Genomic DNA, 27,582 nt, shown 5'->3' on the forward strand with positions numbered 1-27,582 from the left:
CTGTTGTCATCATCACCATCACCACCATCATCATCATCACCACTATCACCATCATCACTATTATCACCACTACCATCATCATTACCATCACCATCACCACCATCATCACCATCATCACCACCATCATCGTCACCATCATTAGCATCACCATCATCACCATCATCACCATCATCATCACTACCATCATCACTACTATCACTATCATCATCACTATCATCACCACCACCACCATCATCACCATCATCACCACCATCATCATCAGCATCAGCATCAGCATCACCATCATCATTATCATCATTTTTGCAGCGCTGGGGATAGAATGCGAATCTGGAGCATGTTGGTCCATCACTCTGTGCCTGAGCTGCAGCCCCAGTCACCAGCATGGGAGTTGTTCCCAGGGGGTCAGGAGAGTTTCTTTGGCACTCTCTCTCCTCTACGATTGTCCCCAAGATATCCCCAAGATATCCCCATGTGCTCAGCACCCAGAGCTGATCATGGCTGCCTCTTGTTTCTTTCCTCCACAGGTCACAGCTCAGAGGGAAATTTCTGGAAACAGTGGCCCCTCTTTCCCCACATCTTTTGTCCTCATTGATGGCAGCCCCCAGGAGGAATGTTAGGCTGTAGGGAAGTTTTTTGAGGATATAGGAGCCTCTCCCTGCAGGCTGGTTATGGGGTTGGGGCAGATGCTGTGCACAGTCTGGTCTGGTGTAGAGAAATCTAGATGAGGAGAGGGGACAGTGGGCCCTTCTGTGCAGCAAACCAGAATGATGGGCCCAAGGTTGGTGCTGTTCTGTTCTGGGGAGGCCGGGGCTGATGGCAGAAGGAGGTCTCTGATGGTGTCTGCTCTAGTTTTATTTCTGTTGCTGTGATAAAATGCCCTGACAAAAAGCAACTTGGGGGAGAAAGGGGTTTATTTCAGTTTACAATTCCAGTTTACAGTCCATCAGTGTGGGAAAGTCAAGGCAGGAATTTCAAACAGCTAGTCACATTACATCCACAGTCAACAGCAGAGAGAAATGGATGCATGCTTGTGCTCACTCTGTCTCTTCACTTTTATATAGTTCAGGATGCCCTGCCTAGGGAATAGTGTCACCCACAGTGAGCTGGGTCTTCCCAAGTCAACTATTAAGACAATCCCCCACAAATATGGCCACAGGCTGAACCAGTGTATACATCCTCTTATTTTGACTCCCTTCCCAGGTGATTCTAGGTTGTGTCAAGTTAACAATTACAGCTAACCACCACAGTGTCCAAAATCACATGAACCCCACATCTGTGCCACATGCGCAGCATCACAGACAGCCATGGTCCACGTTGCACCGGCTTGGTGTGAGGCACTGTGCATTCAGCACTGGCTCTGTGTGAGGCACTGTGCATGTGTTTACAGTCCACAGTCTCTCAGTGACTCTGGGAGCTGAGGATCAGCTCTCTTTACAGATATGAACAGAGGCTCTCAAGTTCACAGAACTAGTGAGGGGTAGGGGTGAGGTTTGCAGTCAGATCACTGTCTTAAAAGCCCAGCTTTTGCCTCTTGTCCCTTAAGACTGAGGTAAGATGAAGGCCTCTCTCTCCTAAGCTGCTCTTTTATGAATTTTCCCTTGACATCTATATCATCAAACCTCACCTGGAAAATCTGCTTCAAAGTGCCTTTCCCCTCACCCCCTGCATTCTGGAATGAGAACTCAATCCTGTAGAAAGACAGCTCAGTGCTGAGGTTCAGTATTGTGGACAGGCCTCAGCTCTACTCACAGAGCAGGCAGGGAGCGAGCAGGTGCTCCTATCTGAGAAGTGGCATAGGCAAGCTCGCTGTCTCTGACAGATCCTGGCTTTGCCTCCACCCATCTGCAGAGGGTGGCCTGGGAAACTGGTTCCCTTCCTGCCTCCACTTAATCTTTCCATTTGCCTCATATCCATTCCATGTATGGTTGCCTCAAGAACCTAGCTGGCTGGGGCTGGAGAGATGGCTCAGTGGCTAAGAGCATTGGTTGTTCTTCCAGAGGACAGGGGTTCAATTCCCAGCTCTCACATGGCGGCTAACAACCATCTATAACTCCAGTTCCAGGGTATCTGACGCCCTCTTCTGACCTCCTTGGGTGCTGCATGACATGGATACACTTACATACATGCAGGCAATACACTTATTAAAAAAAGTAAGATATTTTAAAAAAGAACCTAGCTGGGCATGGTGGGATATACTACCTATTATCCCAACACTAGGGAGCCCGAGGCAGGAGGATTTCCAGTTTGAGGCCAGCACGGACCATAGCAAGACCTTATCTTATAAATAAACTGCAAGAAAAAGAATGAAGCTGGGCAAATATTTGGCTTCAAAGCCTGAGTATGTAAAGAAGTCAGGAGGAAGGCTGGGGTGTGGCTCAGTGAGTAGAGTGCTTGCCTAGCATGCATAAAGCTCTGAGTTTGATCCCCAGCACCACATAAGCCAGGTGTGGTGGTGCATGCCTGAAATCCCAGCACTTGGGAGGTAGAGGCAGGAAGATCAGGAGTTCAAGGCCATCCTCAGCTACATACCAAGTTTGAGGCCAGCCTGGGCTATATGAGACCTTGTCTCAAGAATGAACAAATGTGGGGTTGGAGAGATGGCTCAACAGTTAAGAGCACTGGCTGCTCTTGCAGAGGACCTGGTTCTGTTCCCAGCACCCACTTTGGCTAAAACCCCCCTGTAACTCCAGTTCCAGGGGATCCAACACCCTCTTCTCTCTTCTGTGTGCATTGCATGACACAGGTGCACTTATACACATGCAAGCAATACACTCATACATATATATAACAAACATACAAACAAACCAAAGCTTGAATGTGTTTCTAGGCAACACATATCCCCTTTGCCTAGTTCATAATGAACAATAAACACTTTTCTTCACGGCACCTTCTTTAAGTAGGTTGGACTCACTTTGCGTAAACCTGTGAAGGAAAATCCAAATTGACTATGACCACGGTTTGGAGGAGGGCACCCTGTATCAGCATTCATGGGTTTCTGGAGACTTCGTGGAGAGAACTAGAGGTTCCAAGGTTATCTCTGGGCCTTCTGGAAGCATGGTGGTATTAGTTACTTTTCTGCTGCTGTGATAAAATGCCATGACCAAAAGCAACTTAAAGAAGGGCTTATTTGGGCTTTAGGGTTCCAGAGAGAGAGAGTTTGGCAACAGAGAGGAAAAGCATGAAAGCATGCAGACAGGAACAGGAAGCTGGTTGATCAAGTTTTCATCCAGATACAGGAAGGAAGGAGGGAAAGAGAGAAGGAGAGGGAGAGGGAGAGGGAGAGGGAGAGAGGGGGAGGGGGAAGAGAGAGAAGGAGAGGAGAAGGAAAGAGAAAGAAGGGAGGGGAGAGGGAGAGAGGGGGAGGGAGCGGGAGAGGGAGAGAGGGAGAGGGAGGGGGAGGGAGAGAAGAAAAGGGAGGGAGGGAGAGAGGGAAGGAAAGATAGAGAACAGGAAGTGGGGTAAGGCTATACATCTTCAAAGCCCACTCCCGGCAATGTACTTCCTCCAGCAAGAATCTGCTTCCTAAAGTTTCATAGCCTTCCCTAACAACACCACCAATGGGTTCTGAGTGTTGAAATACGTGAGTCTGTGGTGGACATTTTTCACTCAAACCACCACATGCAGGATATTTTTTTTTCTTTAATTAAAATTGTATGTATGCATGTCTTGCATGCACTCATGTTGTGCAGTGCCCCTGGAGAAGAAGGTGTCAGATCCTCTGGAACTGGATTTATGGACAGTTGTTAGCTGCCATGTGGGTTCTGGGATTTGAACCCGGGTCTTCTGCAAGAATAGCCAGTCTTCTTGACTGCTGAGCCATCTCTCCAGCTCCCCTTTAAAAGTTTTTAAAAATTACACTTTATTGCTTGCTGGATTGTGTGGGTATGCACATATGCACATAGTACATTGCATATAGAGGTCAGAGGATAACTAACAGGGGTCAGTTCTCTTCTTCCACCGTGTGGGTTCCAGAGATCAAATTCAGGTCTTCAGGCTTGGTGGCATCTTTACTCACAGGACCTATCTTTTCTTTTGTATGCGTAAAAACAAACATTTATAAGCATTTTGTTTTCTGGGGAGAGGTTTCTCTTGTAGGTTTCTTAGATTTTCAAAAGGATCACGGAGTTTAAATTGCTGAAGGCTTGTACAGTGTAGACAGCCTTGTAATGCTCAGGGACGTTTGGTTGCTGGGTGGCAGAGTCCAGTTCAAGTCTCCCTAACGCCTGTTAGCCTGTTAGTTTGCAGTGGAAGCGAGTTGGGAAGTGCTAAGGTTAAGAGCATCCTTGGTAATCTACACCAGAGTTCATTGCAACCGTTTGCTAAACACTTGTGCTTTGTGGAGTGTGAGGGTACTTGCACAGATAAACCATTGTTCCAAAATGCAGAGACTCCATGGGCTGTACAGAGACATTGCCTGTGGCAGCAGGTGCTCTTTTCTCAAGTGCAGCTGGGTCTTAACGTGCTAAAGAGCCTTGGAAGGTTCTGGGGCTCATCCAGTGTTGAAGGTTTGAGTTTTTTATTTTTACTTTTTAAAAAAATTTTTTAAAAAATTTGTATGAGTGTTTTCCCTGTACATACTTAAGTGCATCTGTATGTGAAATGCCTGCAGAGGCCAGAAGAGGGCATCAGATCCCCATGGAACTAGAGTTACAGGTGGTTGTTAGCTGCCATGTGGGTACTGGAACCCAACCTGGGTCCTCTGCAAGAGCAGCCAGTGTTCTCAACCTCTGAGCCATCTCTCCAGCTCCTGTATATTTATTTTTAAAGATTTAGTCTATTTTTAATTATGTGTATATGTGTCTGTGTGTGTATGTATGTGTACCACATGCATGCAGGTGCCCTCAGAGGTCAGAGGCATGGTGTTGTGAGTTGTCTGACATGGGTTCTGGGAACTGAACTCAGGTCTTCTCCAAGAGCAGTGCATTTTCTTAACTGCTGAACCAACTCTTCAGGCCCTACTTATTAATTAATTAATTTTTATTTATTATTTTTATTTTTTTAATTTTTAAAATTATTTTTATTTTATGTGTATGCATGTATTGCCTGAATGTAGGTAAGTGCACCCGTGTCATGCAATGCCCACGGAGGACAGAAGAGGGTGTCGGATCCCCTGGAATTGGAGTCATGTGTGATTCTTAGCTACCATGTGGGTGCTGGAAACCAAACTCGGGTCCTTTCAGAGTAGCCAGTGCTGTTAACTGCTGAGTCATCTCTCCAGCCCCACTACTTATTTTTTTTTGAGACAGGATCTTATAGCTAAAGCTGGTCTCAAGCTTATTTTGTAGCTGAGGATAGCCTTGAACTTCTGATCCCCCTGCTTTTACTTGCTGAATTTTGGGTGGAGACATGGCTCAGAGGTTGAGAACACTGGCTGCTCTTGCAGACGACCCAGGTTCGGCTCCCAGTACCCACATGGTGGCTAACAACCGTCTGTGACTGTAGTTCCATGGGGATCTGATGCTCTCTTCTGGTACTCACTGCCATGCCCAGTTTATAAGGTGCTGGGAATGGAACTAGGGGTATTGTACGTACTAGGCAAGTACTTTACAGACTGAGCCAGAGTCCCAGCCTCCTCCTTCACTGAGCATTGGCTTTGTGGGAGAGGGGCTCTGAGCTAGCTGCCTTGTGTTTGGGGTGGTATTGCACTGATTCCAAACTGCCTCAAGCTCCTTGCGTGAATGGCTGCATGAAGGACAGGGACCAGGAACAGGGTTCAGTCTAGGTCCATATTGGAGGCTCCATTTGAGACCTTGGCTATGCAAGGATTTATGGTCAGCACCACCAGATAATATGGTACTATGCTCAGTACTTAGCTTAATGCTAACAACCAGGCCAGGTCTGTGTGGAATTAGGGTCAGAACTCAGTCTAGTACTTCAGGTGAGGATCAATCAAAAATCAGGGGTCAGTTAATTACTCAGTCTAGAATTAGGGTTGAGGTTTAGTTTGTGGCTAGGATCAGCTGACTCAAGTTGGCCTTCCTTTCTGCAGGTACCCAGGACCCCACGCCCAAGAACGGAGTCAGCCGACAGCAGGCGTCTGGCCACCAAACACAGCAGGAAGGCCTTGAAGGCCAGCCTAACCCTGGGCGTACTGCTGGGCATGTTCTTTGTGACTTGGCTGCCTTTCTTTGTGGCCAACATAGCTCAGGTAATAACAACTGTGGGGGTAGATGAGTCCAGGCCTGGCTGGAGAGATACCAAGCCTCACTGTGCACAGGCAGGAGAGGAAAATGGATGGCTCATCCATGATGCCTGTATCTGTGCATCTGTCCCATCCTTGAGAGGTGGGGTGATCTGGGTTCCTGCCCCTGACACATCTTATGCCCACAGGCTGTGTGTGACTGCATCTCCCCGGGCCTCTTTGATGTCCTCACATGGCTGGGGTACTGTAACAGCACCATGAACCCCATCATCTACCCGCTATTCATGAGAGACTTCAAACGGGCTCTGGGCAGGCTCCTGCCATGTGCCCACTGTCCCCTGGAGCACCGGGCCAGCCCTGCCTCTCCCTCCATGTGGACCTCTCACAGCGGTGCTCGGCCTGGCCTCAGCGTACAGCATGTGCTGCCCCTGCCTATGCCTCCAAACTCGGATTCAGACTCAGCCTCGGGGGGCACCTCGGGCCTGCAGCTCACAGCCCAGCTTCTGCTGCCTGGAGAGGCTACCCGGGATCCCCCACCTCCCACCAGAGCTACAGCTGTGGTCAACTTCTTTGTTATGGACTCTGTGGAGCCTGAGATCCAGCAGCATCCACCCAGTTCCCCTATGAACTGACCAGGTCAAGACCTGGCCAGCAGAGAGCCACATCCCAGAGGACTCAGGCCCACTGTGGGAAGTGGTAGGTTTCCTGGGGGCCCTCTGAGCTCCAGCGGGATATCCTGATCTGGCCCCCATTACTGCTACAGGCCCCTTGCCCTGAGGGGTGATCATCACCTCAGATGCAGCTCTGCAGGGTACTGGAGAGGGGAGTATAGCTTGTGGTTTGTGTAGCATGGCCCTGTTCAGCTCAGTAGGAAACCAATCTGTCCTTTGCCTAGTCTCTCGGGATAGGTGGGAAGAACAGTTCCATCTGGAGACCCAGGATCTACTTATTTATTATTTTTATTTTATACATATGAGTGTTTCTCCTGCCTATATGTGAGTGCACCATGTATGTGCAATGCCTGCAGATGTCAGAAGAGGGCATTGGATCCCCTGGAACTGGAGTTACAGACAGTTAGGTGGGTTCTGGGAACTGAACTGGTGTCCTCTGCAAGAGCAGTCAGTGCTCTTAGCCACTGAGCCATCTCTCCAGCCCCGAGAGAGACGCTGGCTCTTGTTTGGCCCAATCTTCTGCTACCCAAAGTGCTGTCTGAGGGCTACTGGTGTTCTTAACAGTTCCAGAGAGTTTGTTCAAAACACCCATCTCTGCCCCACTGCAGACACGCTGAATCAAAACTACACGTGTGAGATTCTCCATGTGAATCCCATGCTCGTTGCAGTGTGAGACATGCTAGCTGGCATAACCTTTGACCCCAAGAAGGAGTCACTGGACACGTCAAAGCTGCCAGCCCCTAGGATGATGATGACAACACCAAAAAGCATCTTGGTCCAGGAGCTGGGAGGACACAAATCTGAACCTTTCTTCTCTTCTACTAGTTCCGGGACCTGGCACAGGTCTCAAGTCTGTTATCCTATGTGGAGCAATGATGTCATCTCGTAAGGTTGTCTTGAGACTTAGACAATTGGAATGGTGTGCCCAGCACCAGTGAGGGGCCAGTAGGTGGTAAGTTCTATTGCTCTGGCCCCTGGTCAGTCAGCCCCCACTCTGGTGGAGGGCCAGCAAGGGCCCCTTCCCGTATTCCCCACCCCTTCTCTCCCCCCTCTCCCCTCCGCTTCCTTCCTCTCCCCCTTCCCCTCCCCTCTCCCTTCCCCTTCTTTCCCTTCTCTTCTCCTCCCCCCACCCCGTCCTTTCTTTCCTAGGGTCTCATGTAGCCCAGGCTGGCCTCTAACTTCCTATGTATCCAAGGATGACCTTGAACTTCTGATCCTCCTGCTCTACTTCCTGAGGGCTGGGATTTCAGGCAGGCATTCACTATCATGCTCAGTTTATGTGGTGCTGGAGATGGAACCCAGGAACTCTTGCATGCTAGGAAAGCACTCCATCTCCAGTTTTTTCATTTGTGCTAGGATGGCCTTGCACATGCTAGGCAAGCCTCTTCACTGAGCCATACCTCCGTCCCACTGTTCTTCAGTGTTCCTTTCCAGTCTAGAGTCCCACCCTAACCCTGGCTCCCCAGCTCCTTGTTCTGGGGGCTGGGCAGGGCCCCCATCACTCAGGGACCATTCCAGTCCCATTTGGCTTCTCTGCCTCTAGAGGCCAAGGGACAGTTGACGGTTCTTGTACAACCTCAGGGGTGGGTTTCCTTCATGCTGGGCTTCCCTGGGGGGACACAGCCCCTTGTCCTGCCTCTGTTGGTCTTCCTTGGGGTCAGTGAAGGGTAATGGCGGCTTCCTGGGTGGGCGCAGCAGTGGAAGAGCAGTGTCCTTGGCAGGGGGCCTGGTTGCCAGCAGGAAGGTGGGCTCAGGCCTGGGGCTTGCTTTTATGAGTAGGGGTGGGGGATTCTCAGCCCCAGGTCTTCCTTCAAGCCCTATATTTCATCAACTCAGGCTCCCAGAGCCCTCGGAGGGTAACCGGGAGCTCTCCTTGGTGCTGACCACGCTCAGCTCGGCCCTGGCCACTGGCTTCAAGGGCCTTGGTGCTTGCTGGGCCTTCCCCTCCACCTCCAGGCCTGCGTGAAGGACTCAATAAAGGAGCTGAAAGAGGTGGCTGTGGTGTGAACGTCATTGTATTGAGGATTCTGGGGGTTTGGGAAGCCGATGGGTAAGGGTCTGGGCCCCAGTGTCTGAGGCTCTGACTCTGTCCTTAGCTTGGTCTGTGAAGTCAACATAATTTTCCTCGTCACTTTTCTGTGCAGACACAGAAGTTTGGACCCAAAGCAACATGAGGGGTTGTCGTCGGAATTCCCTCTGGGTCTCCTGCACTATCAGGCAAACCATATAATATATTTTATGTGCATTTATTAACTTACAAAGGAATGAGAACCCAGTGCCTAGCCCCACACCTCTGGCTGCGCAGCTCAGAGCCCGCCATATCAGACTATGCTACGACTACCATAGTCCCTGCTAGCATTTGCTCAGGCCTCAGGGGCCAGCAGTCTCGACCCAGGTCCACAAGAGTCAGTCCATTCTGTCTTTGAGCTGCTGTGGCTGGCTTCCCGATCTCCACACCACACGGTCCACCCGGGGCTCCTGGCTTCCCCATGGCTAGTGGCTTCCACCCCAAGATGGCTCCCAGCAGCCCCTTTGTAGTCCACGCTCTGCATCAGGCCCCGTCCATTGGAGGACCTAGCCAATTGGGAGACAGGCATGTACGTGTAAAATGAATAGTGACACTCTAGAGGGGCGTCCAGTTTCTGAATGTTGTGACTGATGTTTCTTGCCCTCCATGCTCACCAGGGCTTGTCCCCACAACCTTCTATGGGTCTTGTTTCTCCAGGTGCACAATGGAGGCAAGTCACTCAGTGGGGGTGGTGGGAAAAATGAGGAGAAGGTTCCCATCGATGTAGACACAAGGCTCCGTCTAAACTCAGGCTCCAGAGTCCCACTGGCTGGATTTGATACATGGTTCCATCACTCACCAGTAGTGTGACCTTCAACAGGTTACCTAATCTCTCAAAGCCTCAGTTTCCCCATGTGTACAATGAAGGGTAGTCATGAAGGTCAAGTGAAACCACCCTTGGTGATATGATAAATATCATTATTTATTAACATTGTTGTGGCCTCAGTTCCTGCTACACGAATCCCTCCCCTGTAATCCACACTTATCACCAGGCCCAGTTCCCACCACACTGACTGTGGATTCCACATCTATTCCTTAGACCTGAATTCTATCCAGGGCCGCCAAGTTGCACAACCTTGGGGGTGGGGCTTCATTCACATGTAATTGTGCACATGTAACTGCTGCTTCTACAGCTGTTTGATGCACAGCCTGTATGGTTGTGCTGGACAGAGTTGGATCTCCCAAGAAGCTGCCCGGGTGACACTGGGACCAGTGGGCAGCCCTGGAGAGTAGATGGAAGATCAGGCCGACCCTTGGCTCCAGAGGCTGGGAAGAGAGGAGGTACAGGGGTCTCCAGTCCCACAGAGACTTCTGGACCTCCTGATGGGGCCCACACTGGTCTAGGGCTGAGTTGGCCCTGCAGGTCACTGCCTGTGCTTCCTCCGAGAGGAAGTGTTTTCTCCCAGGACAACCCTTCCATCTAGTTCCTTCCCATTTCGGACCTTTAGAGAACTCTCTGAAAGGCCTGGGGGTGTTAGAGAGTTGTAAAGTTTGGGGAGACATCCCAGGTCTCCTTCTGGGGTCAGTCCATTTCTGCATAGGATTCCTGGGTCCCATGGGTGCAGTCTGGGCATCCCAGAGGGTTGGGACCCATGCCGTGACTGCAGATCAGGGGGCTATCTGCTGGGCCAGCAGCAGTAGAGAGCAAAGCCCCTGTGGATTGGTCCAGCCCCGTAGGTACCTGGGCTTGGCTGGTGTCAGAGGACGTGGCTGCTTTAGGGGTGTCTCCAGGGCCAGGTCCCTGTGTTTGCTCATCCTGATGGGTGGTCCTGTCTGCTGAGCTGGTGGCTTCCTGAAGCGGCTCTCCTTGAGACAGGCTGCCGGGGGCCAGTGGGAGCCCCTTCTCGCCCCAGCCTGGCTTGGTGCAGATGCCCACGGCCTTCAGGATGACATCCATCTGCTTGGCATAGTCCAAGTGGCCACTGACCTGCAGAAGGGCAGTGAGTGAGGACCATGGTGGATGGATAGATAGGGCCCAGCCCTTCCTGGGGCTCCAAGCTAAGCTCCACCCTCACCTACCCACTATCCTAGGATCCCCAACCCCCCAGTGGGTCTCAAATCAGAGCGCAGTAGGAGGATTCTGGGCTTCAAGCTGCTCTAGAATCCATTAAGCTAAGATGGAGGAAACATCTCTGAATGTGAAGGACCATCCTGACGGCTAGCAGGCAAGGGAGGGTCTTATTCTTTCTTCTGTGTAGCTGTGGGACCTCAGGTCCCTGACCTGCCCCTGAAGCAGCTTTCCCAGAAAGTTGCTTGGGAGAGCCTCCCAGGAAAGTTCCCCAGTGTGATGGCTAATCCTAAGTGTCAACTTGATTGGATCTGGGATTAACTGAAATGAAAGAGATCTTCTTGATTGGATCATCTAAAGCCGGAAGACACACCCTAAATGTGGGCGTTATCTTCTGATGGCAGCCGGTATAAAAGACCAAGGCAGAGCAGAATGCCGGGCTTTTTGTGGCTTGCCTTCTCTCTCGCTGGTGAGTTCGTCTTGCTGCTGTAGACTGAAGACTAGCTGATATTTTGGAATTTGTCAGACCTTCAGCACCAGATTGGGACTACTGAGACATCCGGCCTTGTGGACTGAGCGACTACAGATTCTCAGCCTCTCCAGTGTGGTACAGCCATTGTTGGACTACTCGGACTCTATCCTGTGACCTAAGCTGATAAATCTCTATACATATTCATTCTACTGGTTCTGTTTCTTTGGAGAACCCTGACTAATACACCCAGGAAATAAAGCTTGATTTTTTTTGAGCCTGCAAGGTTCTGCCTGTCCACAGCTCGCAGGGCATTCTCCGAGTCCTAGGACCGCTCCAGCCACCCATGCAGGGGTGTAGCACAAGACAGTTTGAGAGATGACTGTAGTTCACATGTGACCCCTGTGAAGGTCCTGTGTTGGAAACTCAACAACACAACAGTGTTGAGAGGTGGGGACTTTGCAAGGTGGTCAGGCTCCAAGAGTTCGTTCTGCCTTGTGCGTGGATTGGTGATGTCATCAAGAGAGCAGATTCGAGATCAAGGTGAGCTTGCCACTCTATCATGAGATGATGTAGCAAGAGGCTACCACCAGACAGCTGCACCATGGCCTTGCACGTCACCATCTCCACTACCTTGAGCCAAATAACTTTCTGTTCATGGTAAATTAGATAGCTTCAGGCATTCTCTTACAGCAGTTCAAATGGACAAAGATAGGGTGGTGTTCTGTGGTGCTCCTTGGAATTCTTTGAAATAGGAGTGCTTTATTTATTTATTTTTTAATCTTTATGTGTATGTATAATGTGTGTGTGTGTGTGTGTGTGTGTGTGCGCACTAGTGTGTGGAGGTCACAGGACAACTTTGGATGTTGGTCTTCACCTCCCATCGTGTTGGAGGCACGGTCTCTCTTGGTCCTGCTGTACCCACCAGGCTGGACCAAGGGCTCTGGGACGCTCCTGTTTCTGCCTTCCATCTCGCTGTAGAAGCATTGGGAATATGGACATGTGCTACCTGGTCAGCTCCTCTGTGGGTTCTGAGACTCTAAACTCACACTTGTGCAGCAAGCACTTTACTTACTGAGCCGTCTCCCCAGCTCAAGAATGCTTTTCTCACTTCGTCGTTTCCTGTTTCCTGCTGCCTGAAATTCAGGATGGCCAGAACTTGGGTGGCCATCTTGGACCGTGAGTTGGCCACTAAGGATGGTACGTACAATAAACAGACAGAGGAATTTTAACCCCTTGAGGTCACAAATGAGCCTTAAACCATCTATTATGGTTTCTTTAATGGGATAGAACCAACTCTTGTATGTTCAAGACACTTTAAGAGGGCTTGAAGACAAGGACCGAGAACTAAAAAGTAAGAGGCCCCATGTTTGTATTGGGATGTGTCCATGAATTACGAGTAGAGGCGTGACACTGGAATGGCCTATACCTAATTGTAATGGACAGGGCCAGCACATAGTAGGTCCTTCATATAGTCCAGCAACTAGGCAGTATAGATGTGTGTGGAGAGGTGAGGTGGCCGGGAGAGAGGGAACTAGTATTAGAGAGAGCCCAGGAGCCCAGCCCAGCGGTGGGGTCCTGGGACCTGCATCTTATGTAAACTCTCAGGACAGGCTCGGTGCTGGGTTTTGTCTTTTTTGGCCCGGCACCAGGGTCTATGACTTTGGGTCCAGTCAAAGCCCTCTACCTCCATCCTCTCGCTGATTCTGGCTACTTCTAGGGAAGACAGATAGTCCTGGCCAGTGATCTGTGGTGAGAGTGTTGGGGGGCAGACGGTAATGAGGGCACTCTGAGGGTTTGGATCCTGCCTTGCTAATCACCCTTCCTTGGGCAATAGGAAGTTTTCTAAGTTTGATTTTCTCATCTGTGAAATGGTTCTAACAACCCTGCCCCCCCCCCCCCCAAAAAAAACCTTGTGAGGACTAGAGCTGAGGGGATAAGACTGGGGCAGAGCTGGCAGGAGGCAGATGCCTGGAGGTCTCTGGGCCAGTGTCCCTCACACCAGGCCCATGAGGAGCTCTGGGAGGGACAGGCTGACACTCACCACTGAGGACAGATCCACATTCTCCATCCTCCGGTCCTGCAGCAGCACAGGCTGGAGGCCAGCAACTCGGAGCTGCACCGATGAAGCACGGTACACGAAACTCAGCAACCAGTCTCCCCTATGGGTGGAAAGAGGTGACATCAGCCCGGGAAAGAACAGGCTGGGCCCACTGACCCACAAGGGAGCTCAGAGGGACTGGGGTTTCTATGGGAGGCCAGCACCAGGCTGTGCACTGTTGGGAGCAGCAGGGTCCCCCTGTTACTAGTTTGTAACTAGTTTGCTGTGCATTCATAGACACGGGTATGAATATACATTCAGGCACGTTCCCCCTCCTAAGCACAATGATAGTATAAATGAGTATACCTGTTTATTTCTTCCCCAAAGTGGTCTGCTAGATGCCCCAAGATGATCTGACCTCCAGCTGGCACCCCATCCTCCCTTATCCTGAGAAAAATCCCTTCAGACTGGGAACCCAGTGCTTTGTTCTTTCTCTGTGGGCCCATCCATCACAGGCCCTCTGCTGTCTGTCCCTCCTACACAGCTGTCACCCAGAGCCTCCAGCTCACCGCCCCCCCTGGTTCTGATCTCTGAGTTCCCCACTGCCTTCCAGGCTGGGCTGCACACTCCTGCTCCAACCAACAGTCACTTCCCCAAAGTTCCTCCTCCACATTGTGTTTTAGATTGTAATGTTTAAAATTATGTCACTGGGGGCTGGGGACAAAGCTCATTTGGTAGAATGTTTGCTTAGCTTGCTTAAACCCTGGGCTTGATCCTCAGCCCCACATGGGAGGCTGGTGGCCCATGCCTGTAATCCCAGCACTCAAGAGGTGGAGCAGGAGGATAAGAAGTTCAAAGTTATTCCTGGCTACATAGTGAGTTTTAGGCCAACCTGAGCTACAGAGGCTGCCTCAACAAACACACACACAAAAGCAAAAACTGGGGCTGGAGAGATGGCTCAGCAATTAAGAGCACTGGTTGTTCTTGCAGAAGACCCCGGTTCAGTTCCCAGCACCTTATATGATAGCTATCAACCATCCCTAACTCCAGTTCCAGGGAATCTAATGTCCTCTTCTGGCCTCCATAGGTAATGAATGCACATGGTATATACATGTAGTGTATATACAGTGTATATTCATGAAATAGACACATAAAATAAAAATAATAAATAAAAAATCTTTAAAAAAAAAAAAGCAAGTTGTGCCAATGGGAACATCTCCTAAGAAAGCGCTAGGGTGATCTTCATTTCTGCCACGTCACTAACCATCACCCCTCACTGACTGTCTTCCCTGTAGCCTGTCCTCTGAATGTTTGAATTTGAGCTTAGAGTGTCGCTTTCTCAGGGTGACTTGGTCAGTATCCTCCAGGGTCTCATTCATTATGTAGCCTTGGCTGCCTTGAACTCACAGAGATTTGCCTGCCTCTGCCTCCCAAGTACTGGGATCAAAGGCGTGTGCCACCATAACATCCTTTATATTTGTTGCATTTTTGTGGCATTTCAGAAATCATGAGTTTTGGGTTTTACAGCTAACCAGTCTGTAACCTGCGTAACATAAGACACTCTGGAAATGGCTGGGTGGGGACTGCTTCCCTGGAGCTTCCCCACTGGCATGAAGCTTAGACAGACCTGCAGTAGCCATTGATAATTCTTCCGGACACCACCTTCCGGAATGGCTCCCAGTGCTTGGGGTCTCCTTCCACGGGTGCGCCCAGCAGGACCACATCCTCAATGATTCCTTGGCAATCTGGCAAAAGACCCCAGAAAAGTTTGTCAGTTTCCTGGCCTCCACAGAAACTAGAGGGAGAGGGTGGAGTGGGGTGGTGGGGTGAGGTTAAGGGGTAGCAGGGGGATCCCCAATAATGATAAAGGCAATGAACGTCACACACATGCACATATATACACACACATACAGGCAGGCCACACACACACACACACACACACACACACACACACATACAGAGCAATATAGGCTTAATGCTTAGAGGGTTCTGGGCTCCAGGTCCAACCCTCATATCCCAATCTATTCCTTCAAAGCATCACTGTCACCATCATACTAAAGGGAAACCCAGGCATCTTCTAGATCACATAGTTAGCAGTTGAATTGGAACCAGGGCCTCTTTCCACCACCTACACAGCTTATACCCATTGTGGGCACAGATGGGCTATCCCTCTTCAGAGAGACCCCTGAGCCCTGTACCATCACTGGCCACATGGGATATACTGTTGCGTGGTTCAAGGTCATCAAGGTCATCTTTGGCTTCATATGAGCTCCTGTCTCAATCCTGTCTCAATCTCTCTCTCTCTCTCTCTCTCTCTCTCTCTCTCTCTCTCTCTCTCTCTCTTTCTCTCCTGCTTGGTCTCAAACTTTAGAACCCCAGACAAAATAGGCCTTCTAGACAAGTTACAGAAAAGCCTTACTCAGTAGTTGGGACTATGAGTGGTAGAGTATGTGTCTAGCATGTGCAAATCCCTGAGGGTCATCCTCAGCATGGAAAAAAATCCTTATCAGGCTGCACCTCCAGTGTCCAGCAGTCCCTGCAGACACGGAATCTGTGGGCCATGACCTGAGTCAGTCAGTGTAGAATATGCCCATTTTTTTCAGAGGCTGGAGGGCCAGTGAGATGGCTCAGTGAGTTAAAGGTGCTTGCTGCCATGAAGGATGACCTGAAGTTGATCCCAGGGATCCGAGGGACCTACATGGTAGAAACAGGGAACTGATTCCTACAAGTTGTCCTGACCTCCACACGCACACCATAGTATGCACCTCCCATCCCCGTCCCCACATACAATAAGTAAGAGTAAAAAGAAATAAAGATGCTGAAGATGAATATTTAATGGTAACTAATATGAGAAGACCCAATTCCCAATTGTTTTTTTTTCTGTAGGGACAGTGTGTCTACCCAAGGACATTGGCTGCCATAGGCTTCCCTTCTTGTGCATGCTTAAGACATTAAGTAAGACAGCCACACAGGCCTGGAGATGCAGCATAGCGGCAGAGTACTTGCCTAGCATGTAGGAGGCCCTGGGTTCAATCCCCAGCACTGGAGGAAAAAAAAGAGGCAGTCCCACAGACTCATAAATATTCATATTTTCATGTAAGGATGAGTTAGTTTTCAAGTTTAGAAGGCAGCTTGTGAAGCTTTTGTGCTTGGATTTCTCAATTTTGAAACGGCTCCTTGGATCTTATTAATATTCTGCGTTTACCGAGGAAGTGGGTGGTTCTTCATCCTGTAACTTCAGCAGTAAGTAGGTGGCACGCCTCCAATTGAAAACGGAAAGCTCGTCAGTCATGCCACCCCCCTCAGCTCTTGGGCCTTTGTGTTATTTTTTAAATTTTTTATCGCATTTTTGTACCTTTCATACAACAGTTCTTAGTCAAATATAGGCCCCCTCTCCTATCCATGCCCTCCAACCCCCCACTGGACCTCATGTATTCCACCATACATGTTGAGTCTTATCCAGTCAAGCATTTGAACCCAGATGTCCTTCAGTACAAATTCATTCACTGGAGTCTAGTCAGCCTATCTAGAGATGGCAAGTAAGGCCTGCTCTCCCTCACCCAGCAGCAATCAGTCTTCAATAGTTCTCAGTCTAGGCCTGGCCCGCCACCCATTTCTCTCGCTCCACTCTGGTCCCTTGTCTGATTGAGTTGGCATGGGTCCTGTGCTCCATTGCCACAAGTTCACATGTGTAAGCTTCCAGTGACCTGAAAGCCTCTGTTTCCCTGTGTTCATGAACCAGTCCTGGCTCTTAAAATCTTTATGGCCCACAATGATTCCTGAGTCACGTGTGACTGAGGTCTAATACAGGAGTCCTATCCAGGGACACACACTCTGCAGTCTCTTATTCTTTACAACTTGATTAAGTTTTAAAACTTATGGCCTTCTGTGTGCATTGCACTCTGTTGTATAAGGAAGCTTCACTGGTGAGAGTTGAGGGATGCATTAGTTTTCTCTCTACCCCGCATTCCACAATGTTCCGTGAGCCTTAGGTGTAGAGGTTCAACTGTAGATGTGTGTCACCTAGGACTGGGCATCTCTCAGACGCATATTCTCTGTGTCTGACCATTTGTGGAATTCTGCAATAGCCTCTATCAGAATCATAGGTGTGCAGGTCTGTCCGGCTAATCCGGAGCCAGGGAAGATGGGGGTGGGGGGACCACCTGAAGAGGGACTTAGTAATCTATGCTAGGGGGTTTAGTTAGTCTGGGTTAGGAACCTAGTCCAGAAATCTGAGGCAGAGGAATTGGAGCCTGCCTGGGTCCAAGGTTGGCAGGGTGGCCTTTGTGTTATTTGCACATGCAGTCAAGCACTTCCTTCCAGTCCTTTCTGACTTTCACCTCTTTACTTATTAGCACAAGAGACAAGAGTGAGCCGTTTGAACTGTAAGTCAAGGCTGGGATGTAGCTCAGTTGGTAGAGTGCTTGTCTATCATGCATGAAGCCCTGGATTCCAGCCCCAGCATTGCATAAACCAGGTGTAGTGGTGCATACCTGTAACCCCAGCATTTGAGAGGCAGAGGCAGGAGGATCAGAAGTTCAAGGTCATCCTCAGCTATATAGCTAGTTCTAGGTCAGCCTGGGCTACATGAAACCTCATTAAAAAAAAAAAGAAAAGTATCTATTGAAGAGTGATAACTATGGACAGGACAGGGAAGAATATTTAACTGTTGTTCTTAGTTCTCTGTGAAGTGTCCACAGAAGCCAGAAGAGGGCATCAGATCCCCTAGAACTGGAGATACAGAAAGTTGTTAGCTGCCATGTAGGTGCTGGAACTGAAGTTGGTGCAAGAGCAGCCAAGGCTCTTAACTGCTGGGCCATCTCTCCAGCCCCCTTGTTCTAGTTCTTTAAAATATTTTAGTTATTACTTTTGTGTATGAGCATATTGCTTGCATGTACGTAAGTGCACCTGTGTTGTGCAATGCCTGTGGAAGTCAGAAGAGGGTGTTGGATCCTCTGGAACAGAAAGCTGTTAGCCACCATGTGCATGCTGGGAATTGAACCTGGGTCCTCTGCAAGAGCAGCCCTAGACAACATGAGTAGGCCAGAGGGCGACATAAGGTATCTTCCTCAGTTGCTTCTTCATCTCATTTTTTTTTGAGACAGGATGTCTCATTGAACCTGATTGGTTAGGCCAGCTGGCCAGAGAACCCCAGAGACCTGTCCACCACTCTGCCGAAATTACAGGTTGGCACAGCTGGCTTTTATTTGGGTGCCGGAATTCAAACTCAGGTTCTAATGAGTGTATAGCAAGCATTCTACAGACTGAGGTGTCTCATCAGCCCCCTCGGATTTTAATGTTTAATCTATGCCCTTGTGTGTGTGATGGATGCTAAGTAAGTGCTCTGTCACCAAGCCACCTTCCTTGCCTGGTTTTACATTTTTAATTGTGAGGAAATACACATAATGTAATATTTCCCATCTGTGCTGGATAGCTTTAGTGTCAACTTGACACACCTGGTTAGAGGGAGCCTCAACTGGGGAATTTCCTCCATTGGACTGGCCTGTGGCCATGTCTGTGGGGCATCTTCTTGATTGTTGAGTGATGTGGGAGGGCCCAGCCCACTGTGGACTGTACCACCCCTGGGCAGGTGGTTCTGTATTGTATAAGAAAGCAGGTTGATGAGGCTGGAGAGATGGCTCAGTGGTTAAGAGCACTGACTGCTCTTGCAGAAGACCCGGGTTCGATTCCCAGCACCCACATGGCGGCTACAAACCATCCTTAACTCCAGTTCCAGGGGAATCCGATGCCCTCTTCTGACCTCCGTGGCATTGTATGACACAGGTGCCCTCACATGCAGGCAACACAATCATACACATAAAATAAAAATAATAAATAAAATATTTTAAAAATATTTAAAAAAAAGAAAGCAGGTTGAGCAGGGGCCAGGAGAGCAAGCCAGTAAGCAGTGTTCCTCCATGGCCTGTGCTCCAGCTCCTGCCTCCAGGTTCCTGCCCTGAGTTCCTACCTTGGGCTCCCTGATGAACTGTGATCCAGGAGATGTAAGACAAATAAATCCTTTCCTCCCCAAGTTGGTGTTGGTCAGAGCATTTTGTCACAGCAATTGAAAGCAAATTAGAACATCATCTTTGTCATTTGTATTTTGATACACAGGTATCCAAGCTTGACTTGAACTAGCTATGGAGCTGAGGATGATCTTGAACTTGTGATCTTGCTACCTCTACTTCCCAATTGCTGGGATTACAGGTGCAGGCCACCACTCCTGGCTTACATGGGGATGAACCCAGGGCTTCATGCATGCTAGGCAAGCACTCTATCATCTGAACCATATCTCCAGTCCTTTACCATTTTAAAGTGCTTGATTCAGGGGGCTGGAGAGATGGCTCAGTGGTTAAGACTGTGTACTGCTTGTGAAGAGGATCAGAGATCAGTTCTCAGCACCTACAACATGCATTTCACAGCCACCTGTGACGCCAGTGGATCTGCTGCCCTCTTCTGGCCTGTGTGAGCACTGCACTCATGTGTACATTTCCCCAGACCGATACACACATACACATAATTAAAAATAAAGTGCCCAACTCAGTATCAACGACGTTCACGTCACTGAGCAACTCCCTGTGCTTTGATCAGAATTTTGATAAGTGGCTCACCCTGGACTCTAGGGGTGACATTTTGACCACTTGGCACTCTGAACCATCTGGAGGGTGCTTCAGTTTTTTCCAAACCCACCCAGAGCTGAGAAGGTACATCCTCTTCTTAACAGCAAACCTCAGTTTACATAATAGCCTTGGTCTGGAAAACTATGCATAAAGTGAGCTTTTGTAAAATCAAACATTGAAAAATGGTGTCACTTGGGGCCAGATTTACCCATGGAAACAACCACAGCTGGCCTGGCCTCCATCAGTCTCTCTTCCCCCCATCATAGGCTTCCTTATGGTGAAACCAGCCCACACAGAGTTTCCCATGTCTCCCAGCACGGCCACAGCGGAGGGAGAGCACTCTCCTGCATGCCCCTCACGTTGTCAGTAATGAGATTCTCTCAGCTACAAAGCCCAGCGTGTCTCAAGTTGGAACTGCAAAGTGGATGGATTTGCTCCCTCCCGGCAGGGGTTTGTGTGTGCAGAGAGTGATATGATACGAAGGGAAGCCGAACTTCATCTTCCAGCTGCGGGTCTGCAAGGCAGGCCTTGAAGGCAATGATGTGAACTGTGTCTAACTCAAACCCAGTCCATTGCAAAGATACCCACAGGTGCACGTGATAGCGGCGGACGGACGCAGCAAAGGGAAAGAGACGCAGCAGGAGAAGGGGGGTACTGTCCCCGCAGGGAGGAGGCTCACACTGGCAGGAATCGCTTAGAGGAGCCAGCCTGGCTTTCTAATCTGGATTTGGGATGACTTCTTTAAGGGGCCGACTAAGCCTTCATTCCTGCTCTTTGATTTCCAGCTCTTTCATTCGGTGGTGCAGAGTGATAAGGGTATTCCTGCATCCCGGGACCCTGAAAATCGATCTGTTCCGCCTGACCTCTCCTGGCTCCACATCCCTGGGGAGGCTGAAGTTGGGACTGACTGGGGTTCAAGCAACTGGTGGGTGTAGTTCCAAGGCAGAGAACTAAATCACATCAAATGTGATGTGCTGTCTCGGAGATGAAAAAGCCACCGTCTGTTGGGTGGGTATTTCTGTTGGCGTCCAGGAACAGCACAGCCAATTTTCAGCCAACTGAGGATGTAGGGATCAAAGGGCTGATTGTTCAGATGAATCTCCGAGTGCACGGATGGAGTCATGTGCTGGTTTCATCTTGCTAACGATGGTTTGATTTCACAGGGAGAGGGAATGAAGCAGAGATGGAGAGTTTTGCTGCAAGGCTGTTTTTGTTTTGGAAAACAAAGTTCTGAGGCCATCAGGATGGCTCAGTGGGTAAAGATGCTTGCTGCCAAGCTTGATAATCTGAGTTCCATCTACCAGGACCCATATGGTAGAAGGGGTGAACCAACCTGATAGTTATCCTTTGACCACCACATGCGTGCTGTGCTATGTACACCTCCCACATGCACAATAAAAAATATAAAAAAGATTTAAAACATGTTCTGGAGTCCTATTTCTTTTTAAAAAATAGTTGTTATTATTATTATTATTATAACTCATTTATTTTTTGAGACAAGGTTTCCCTGTAGCCCTGGCTGGCCTATATTTTTCTATGAAGCCCAGGCTGGCCTTGAACTCCCAGAGATCCACCTGCCTCTGACTCCTGAGTGCTGGAATTAAAGGCATCCACCACCATGCCCACTTACTATTTTTATTTTTTGTGTATGAGTGTATTTCTTGCATTTTGTAAGTGCACTGGTATTGTACAATGCCCTTGGAAGTCAGAAGAGGGTGTTGGATCTCTGGGACTGGAGTTATAGATGGTTGTTAACCACCATGTAGGTGTTGGGAATCGAACCTGGGTCCTTTGCAAGTTAAGAGCCAGTGTTCTTAACAGCTGAGCCATCTCTCCAGCCCCGAATCCTACTTCTTAATCCTCTTGTCTGCTCTGTTCCTTTTTCTTGATTTTCTTTTGTGTGTGTATATGTGTTTTTGTACATGCATATATGGAGGCCAGAGGTTGGCATTGGGGGTCTTCCTGGATTGCTCTCTATCTTTTGAGGCAGGATCTCTCACTGAACCTGGTGCTTACTAATTGGCTACAATGGCTGGCCAGCAAGCTCCTGGGAGCCCTTTGTCCCCTCCCTGCCCCCAGGTTACAGATGCTGTGATCATGCCTGGATGCTTTATGTAGGTGCTGGGGATTTGAACTCAGGTCCTCACACTTGTAGCTCCTAGTATTTGACTGACTGAGTCATCTTGTCAACCTCACTCTGCCCCTTTTTCTTGAGACAGTTTCGATAGGTAGCCTAGACTATTTTTTTTTTGAGACAGGGTCACACTATGTATTGAATTTATATCTTGACAGCTGTGATGTCTTCCAAAATTATATTATTACTGACATATCACAGACACTCACAAAGATGAACATCTCCAATTTGGTGAATGTAAGAGACATGATGGTGAGAAACTTAGGCGATAACTGGTGCCCTGATGTGTGGAACAGGCTGATGGCACCTGACCTAGTGCCAGACAGAGGTGGGTGGACAGACATGGCTAAGAAAGAAAGGCCTATGGCATACTGCATAATTCCTATGATTTTTCCCCTAATTTATTATTTTTCAGTGCTGGGGATGGAACCCAAGGCCTTGCACATACTAGACAAGTGCTCTGTCACTGAGCAATGCCCCTAGCCTTGTTGTTTTTTTTTTTTTTTTTTTTTTTTTTTTTTTTTTCTCTATTAAAATATAGTCTGTTTGGTTTTCCCCTTCACAGTTCCACACGTCTCCATCAAAGCAAACTGCATCTTCCGGACCTTCGGACACCACTTACACAGGGCGGGTGGACCACCCCTACCTTCCGGTGGCCTGAGAGCCCCGGGCCATCATGGCGCTGCCTCGCGCTGACTTGCATGTAATACCAGAGGAGGCCAGAAGAGGGCATGGATCCCCTGGAACTGGAGTTATGGATGGTGGTTAGCTGCTATGTGAGTGCTGGGAACCAAATCTGGGTCTTCTGCAAGAGCAGTCAGTGCTCTTACCCACTGGGCCATCTCCAGCCCCAACTTTTTTTTTTTTGAGACAAGGTCTCATGTAGCCCAGGATGGCCTCAAACTTACTATGTAGGCAAGGCTGGCCTGGAATTCCTGATCCTCCTGCCCTCATCTCCTGTGTTGGGATTATAGATATGTGCCATGCTCTAGTTTCCTTTTATTGCTATGATGAAAGCACTGACCAAAATGAGCTTGGGGAGGAAAGGGTTTATTTTTATCTTACATCTCCCAGATCACAGTTCATCACTGAGGGAAGTTAGGGGAGGAACTTGGGGCAGGAATCTGAAGGCAAGAGCTGGAGCACAGGCCATGGAGGAACGCTGCTTACTGGCTTGCTCCTCTGGTTGGTGCTCAACCTGCTTCCTTATACAACACAAGACCACCTGCCCAGGGGTGGCACCACCCACAGTGAGCTGGGCCCTCCCACACCAATCAAGAAACTATCTTTTATTTAGAGACAGTCTTGCTTATATAGCCCAGGCTAGTCTAGAACTCACCAATCCTCCTGTCTCAGCCCCCTAAAGGCTGGGATTATTGACCTGTGCCACCACAGCCAGCTATTACTTTGATCTTCTGTTCCTTTCTTTGGAGCTCAGTTAAGTATTTAGAGGATATCTGCTATAATTTAATTAGCATTATTGGGTATTTGTAATGGGAGAATTTACACTGCAAATTAGTGGGAAAGCTAATTAGACTGTACTATTGCCACTCTAGAAGTTGTTATTACAGATTTCTCTCCTCTCTCTCTCTCTCTCTCTCTCTCTCTCTCTCTCTCTCTCTCCTATGTAACCCAGGCTGACCTGGAACCTCTGGAACTTGTGGTAATCCTCTCTCCACCTCTCAAGTGCTGAGATTACAAGTGTGAGCCACTATATTCAGTATTTATTTATCATTGATTTATTTTGTGGGGCTGGGGACCAAACTGAGGGCCTCATGCAAGGTAGGCAAGCACTCTACCACTGACCCACTGACTCATATCCCTAGCCTTTATTATTATTATTATAATAATAATAATAATAATTATTATTATTATTATTGGTCTTTTAAAAACAAGGCCTCCTTGTAGCCCCAATTGGCCTGGAACTTACTATGTAGACTAGGCTGGCCATCTCACAGAGATCTGCCTGCCTCTGACTCTGGAGTGTTGTTGGGATTAATGGTGGGGGGGAGGCGCCACCATGCCTGGCTTAGCACTGCTTTATTTTACTTATTTTTTATTATAATTATTATTATTATTGGTCTTTTAAAAACAAGGCCTCCTTGTAGCCCCAATTGGCCTGGAACTTACTATGTAGACTAGGCTGGCCATCTCACAGAGATCTGCCTGCCTCTGACTCTGGAGTGTTGTTGGGATTAATGGTGGGGGGGAGGCGCCACCATGCCTGGCTTAGCACTGCTTTATTTTACTTATTTTTTATTTAATGTGTATGAGTGTAATGCCTGCATGTAGGTAGGTATACCTATGTCATACAATGCATGAGGAGGTCAGAAGATGGCATTGGATCCCCTGTAACTGGAATTAAAGACTGTTGGGACTCAAACTTGGGTCCTCTGCAAAAGCAGTCAGTGCTCTTAACCGCTAGGCACGTCTCCAGCCCCAGCACTGCTTTATTTTTAACGTGTTCTTTTTTTTCCCCGATTCCTTTTACTTATGACAGGAAATATTGAGTTTCCACTTGAGGCACAATGTATTCTTAAATTACATAAATAGAATTTGTGAGTTGATATCAAAGTACTGAATAGGACCAGGTATGGTAAATAGAAAGGACAAAAATCACAAAGCCATGTGTCAGGGACGATGGCTGGGATGTCCGGCTCTCAATTGGCAGCTGTTATTATCTTGTTTATGGTCACAGCTGCTTGGTATCCATAGCACTATCTGTGGTCAGCAAGTACGAGTCTACTTATCTTTTAATTTCTTTTTAGACAGGGTCTCACTAGGTAGCCCTGGCTGACCCAGAACTCGCTATGTAGAGACCAGCCTCCTACGTGCTGGGATTAAAGGCATGTGCCACCACACCCAGTCCTGAGGATTAGGGATGTTAGACCCACTTCTAGATGGCATTTCCATGTTAAAAAGCTAGCCACATTTCACCTGCTAACCTGACTGGAAACTAGTCCCCTCTAACTGCCACTGTGCTCCAAATCAGGCCACGCCCCTCTGCAGCCTACCATACAGAGCTGACAGGCAGCTCTGCTGTGGCTGGTTCTGTTCCTCTCCTTTCCCCTCGCAGCTGCAGGAGAGCCCAGGGCCCCTGTTGCCTGGACCCAAGGCAATCTTGAACTTTAACTTTACTCTCTCATCTAGCTCCTTCCTGTCTCTGTGACTCCTAACATTTGGCTAGGTCATGTGGTGGCAAACTCCCAAACTTACAAAAGTCAGGAATTCTCTTTGTTTCCCAGAACTGAAAGTTCTCTCTCTTCCTTCAGGGCCCATCATTGCCGTCTATGGCATAATGATATAACTCTCCTTATAATACTCTGACGAAGGATAATCATCTCTACCCTCCTCTAGAACTATAACAGTTTTCCTAAATAGACAATATTAATTTTAATTTTATTTGTTATTTTTATTTTATGAGTATATTGCCTGCATGTATATAAGTGCACCCATATTGTGCAATGCCTGTGGAGGTAAGAAGGGGGTGTTGGATTCCCTGGAACTGGAGTTAGGACCGTTGTTAGCTGCCATGTGGGTGCTGGGAACCTAACCTGGGTCCCCTGCAGGAGCAGCCAGTGCTCCTAACCGCTGAGCCATCTCCAGCCCCTCATTTATTTATTTTTCTGTGTATGTGTGTTTTGTCAGCATGTATGTAAGGGCACCACATGTGTGCAATGCCCATAGAGGCCAGAGAGGGCATCAGAGCCCCTGGAACTGGAGTTATGGATGGTTGTTAGCTGCCATGTGGGTGCTGGGAACTGAACTCAGGTCCTCTGCAAGAGCAGCCAGTATTCATAACCACTGAGCCATCTCTCTAAGCCTCCAATCTTTCCTAAATTTAAGAGTTATAAAATAAGGGTTCTCAGTGTTTGCTTCGCCTCCCTAACCCCACTGCCCAAGCTTCACAGTTGCTTTAAATTTTCCTTTTGCTTATTTCATTTTGGCAGCACTGAGGCTGAAACCTAGGGCCCTCACACATGCTAGGCAAATGCTCTACCACTGACATGTACCCCAGCACCCGCCCCCACTTTCTAAAAGGAGATGGGGTCTCACTATGTTGTCCAGGCTGGCCTTGAACTCCTAGACCTCAGCCTCCTTCCTGGGTGACTAGGACAGCTCTTTATTTCATTTCTGAAATAAAGCACAAACCTGTAGCTAGAACAGCTACTGGCAGAGATCAACGTTTATGATAAACTATGCCGGCTCCTTGCCTGGACAGCCCTGGGCCTTGTGGAGCTCTGGAGGAACCCAGCACGGCCTGCATTTCTGAATGTCCCTGAACATGAACACGTCTGTGGACCTCCTAAGTCTAGGCCCGGGTCTCAGCAGTGCCCTCAGTGACAGGTGACTCTTCTTAAGCCCAAGGAAAGCAATCCTATCCTGAACTTGGCCATGACTTCTCTGTGATTAGACTGTGCCCTCAAACATGGGCCCCAAATAAGTTCTTCTTCCCTTAAACTGCTGCGTGTCAGGCATTTGGTCACAATAGGAGCAGTGAAAACAGCATGCTCCCACGTTCTCATCTGGAAAAAGTCCCAAGAATCCTGAACTTGCAGGCAGATGCAAGGGTTCTATGAGAGGCTGTCTGGAAACAGCAGTCATATGGGTAAATATTAATGCCTTCCCTTTATGTATTTGATGCCTAATAACTTCTTACCCAGTAAAATGAAAACAAGGGTCGAACTGGTGCCATGGACATTTCTTAGGAACTGGGAACAGCTGTTGAATCCTGCACAGCCTCTCAGTGCAAGGCAGATGCTTCCTAGCTTTCTAGAAGCTGGTCTTGGAGACTGGGTCACAGCAAGTGACTACCAAGGCCCTTTTCTTCTGTGAAGTGTGCCCTCCAAAGCCACCACAAGGTGGTGCTATGGTGACCATAAGTGCTGTGGCTGTCAGGGCAGGACCCCAGGGGTCTGCAGAATGGGCACAGGGCACAAGGCTAAAACACACCCTGGATGTGGCCCCTCCTAGGTCCATGACACAGTTACAGAAATATGACTCTTGGGTTGTCTCTGCTGTTTCCCAGACGTGTAGCCTGGGCCTGAGAGAGGGTCAACCCTCAATCCAGGGGCTGGACAGCACTGATGTGGGTGTCAGGAAGGGCTGAACCAGCTTGGTAAGATCCCTTGAGCTCTCTGAGGCTATTCTCTTGAAAACATGGTTAGTAGCAGCAGGCCTCCCTCCCAGCCGCCTACAGGAGGTACTCAGTCCTTCCTTTGGTGCAGTTCACATTGGTTGTGGAGGGAGGCCATTCCTAGGCATCCAAGACTGGACCAGGCAGTCCTGGAGAAGTGAGTGTAAGAGGGAAGAGGATGGGGACTGGGAGATATTGGAGGCTGTCTAGTCCAGCCCGCATGGCTGAGCAAAGCATTCAGGGACCGAGAGAGAGAGAGAGAGAGAGAGAGAGAGAGAGAGAGAGAGAGATC

At 48.8% G+C, this 27,582-nt stretch overlaps 2 protein-coding genes across 7 annotated transcripts in view; one reads left to right on the forward strand and one right to left on the reverse strand.

The window, feature by feature from the left end:
• The window catches only part of Htr6 (5-hydroxytryptamine receptor 6), a 16,786-nt gene extending 9,666 nt beyond the window's left edge, over positions 1 to 7,120 (forward strand). The window contains exons 2-3 of the mRNA XM_008821842.3: positions 5,990 to 6,148; positions 6,331 to 7,120. Of these exons, the coding sequence (XP_008820064.1) occupies positions 5,990 to 6,148; positions 6,331 to 6,774 (603 nt within the window). The 3' untranslated portion in view covers positions 6,775 to 7,120. The remainder of the gene's footprint in view (positions 1 to 5,989; positions 6,149 to 6,330) is intronic.
• Positions 7,121 to 9,097: 1,977 nt separating this feature from the next.
• Tmco4 (transmembrane and coiled-coil domains 4) overlaps positions 9,098 to 27,582 on the reverse strand; it is an 89,025-nt gene continuing 70,540 nt past the window's right edge. For all 6 annotated transcript variants that reach the window (XM_008821843.3, XM_017795291.2, XM_029558043.1 and 3 more), the window contains 3 exons: positions 15,027 to 15,144; positions 13,403 to 13,520; positions 9,098 to 10,808 (listed from right to left, as the gene is read on the reverse strand). In XM_008821843.3, coding sequence (XP_008820065.2) covers positions 10,404 to 10,808; positions 13,403 to 13,520; positions 15,027 to 15,144 — 641 coding nt within the window. In that variant the 3' untranslated portion in view covers positions 9,098 to 10,403. The remainder of the gene's footprint in view (positions 10,809 to 13,402; positions 13,521 to 15,026; positions 15,145 to 27,582) is intronic.

This window comes from Nannospalax galili, unplaced genomic scaffold (assembly GCF_000622305.1).
Source record: "Nannospalax galili isolate Female #2095 unplaced genomic scaffold, S.galili_v1.0 scaffold1688, whole genome shotgun sequence".
Lineage (NCBI taxonomy): Eukaryota > Metazoa > Chordata > Mammalia > Rodentia > Spalacidae > Nannospalax > Nannospalax galili.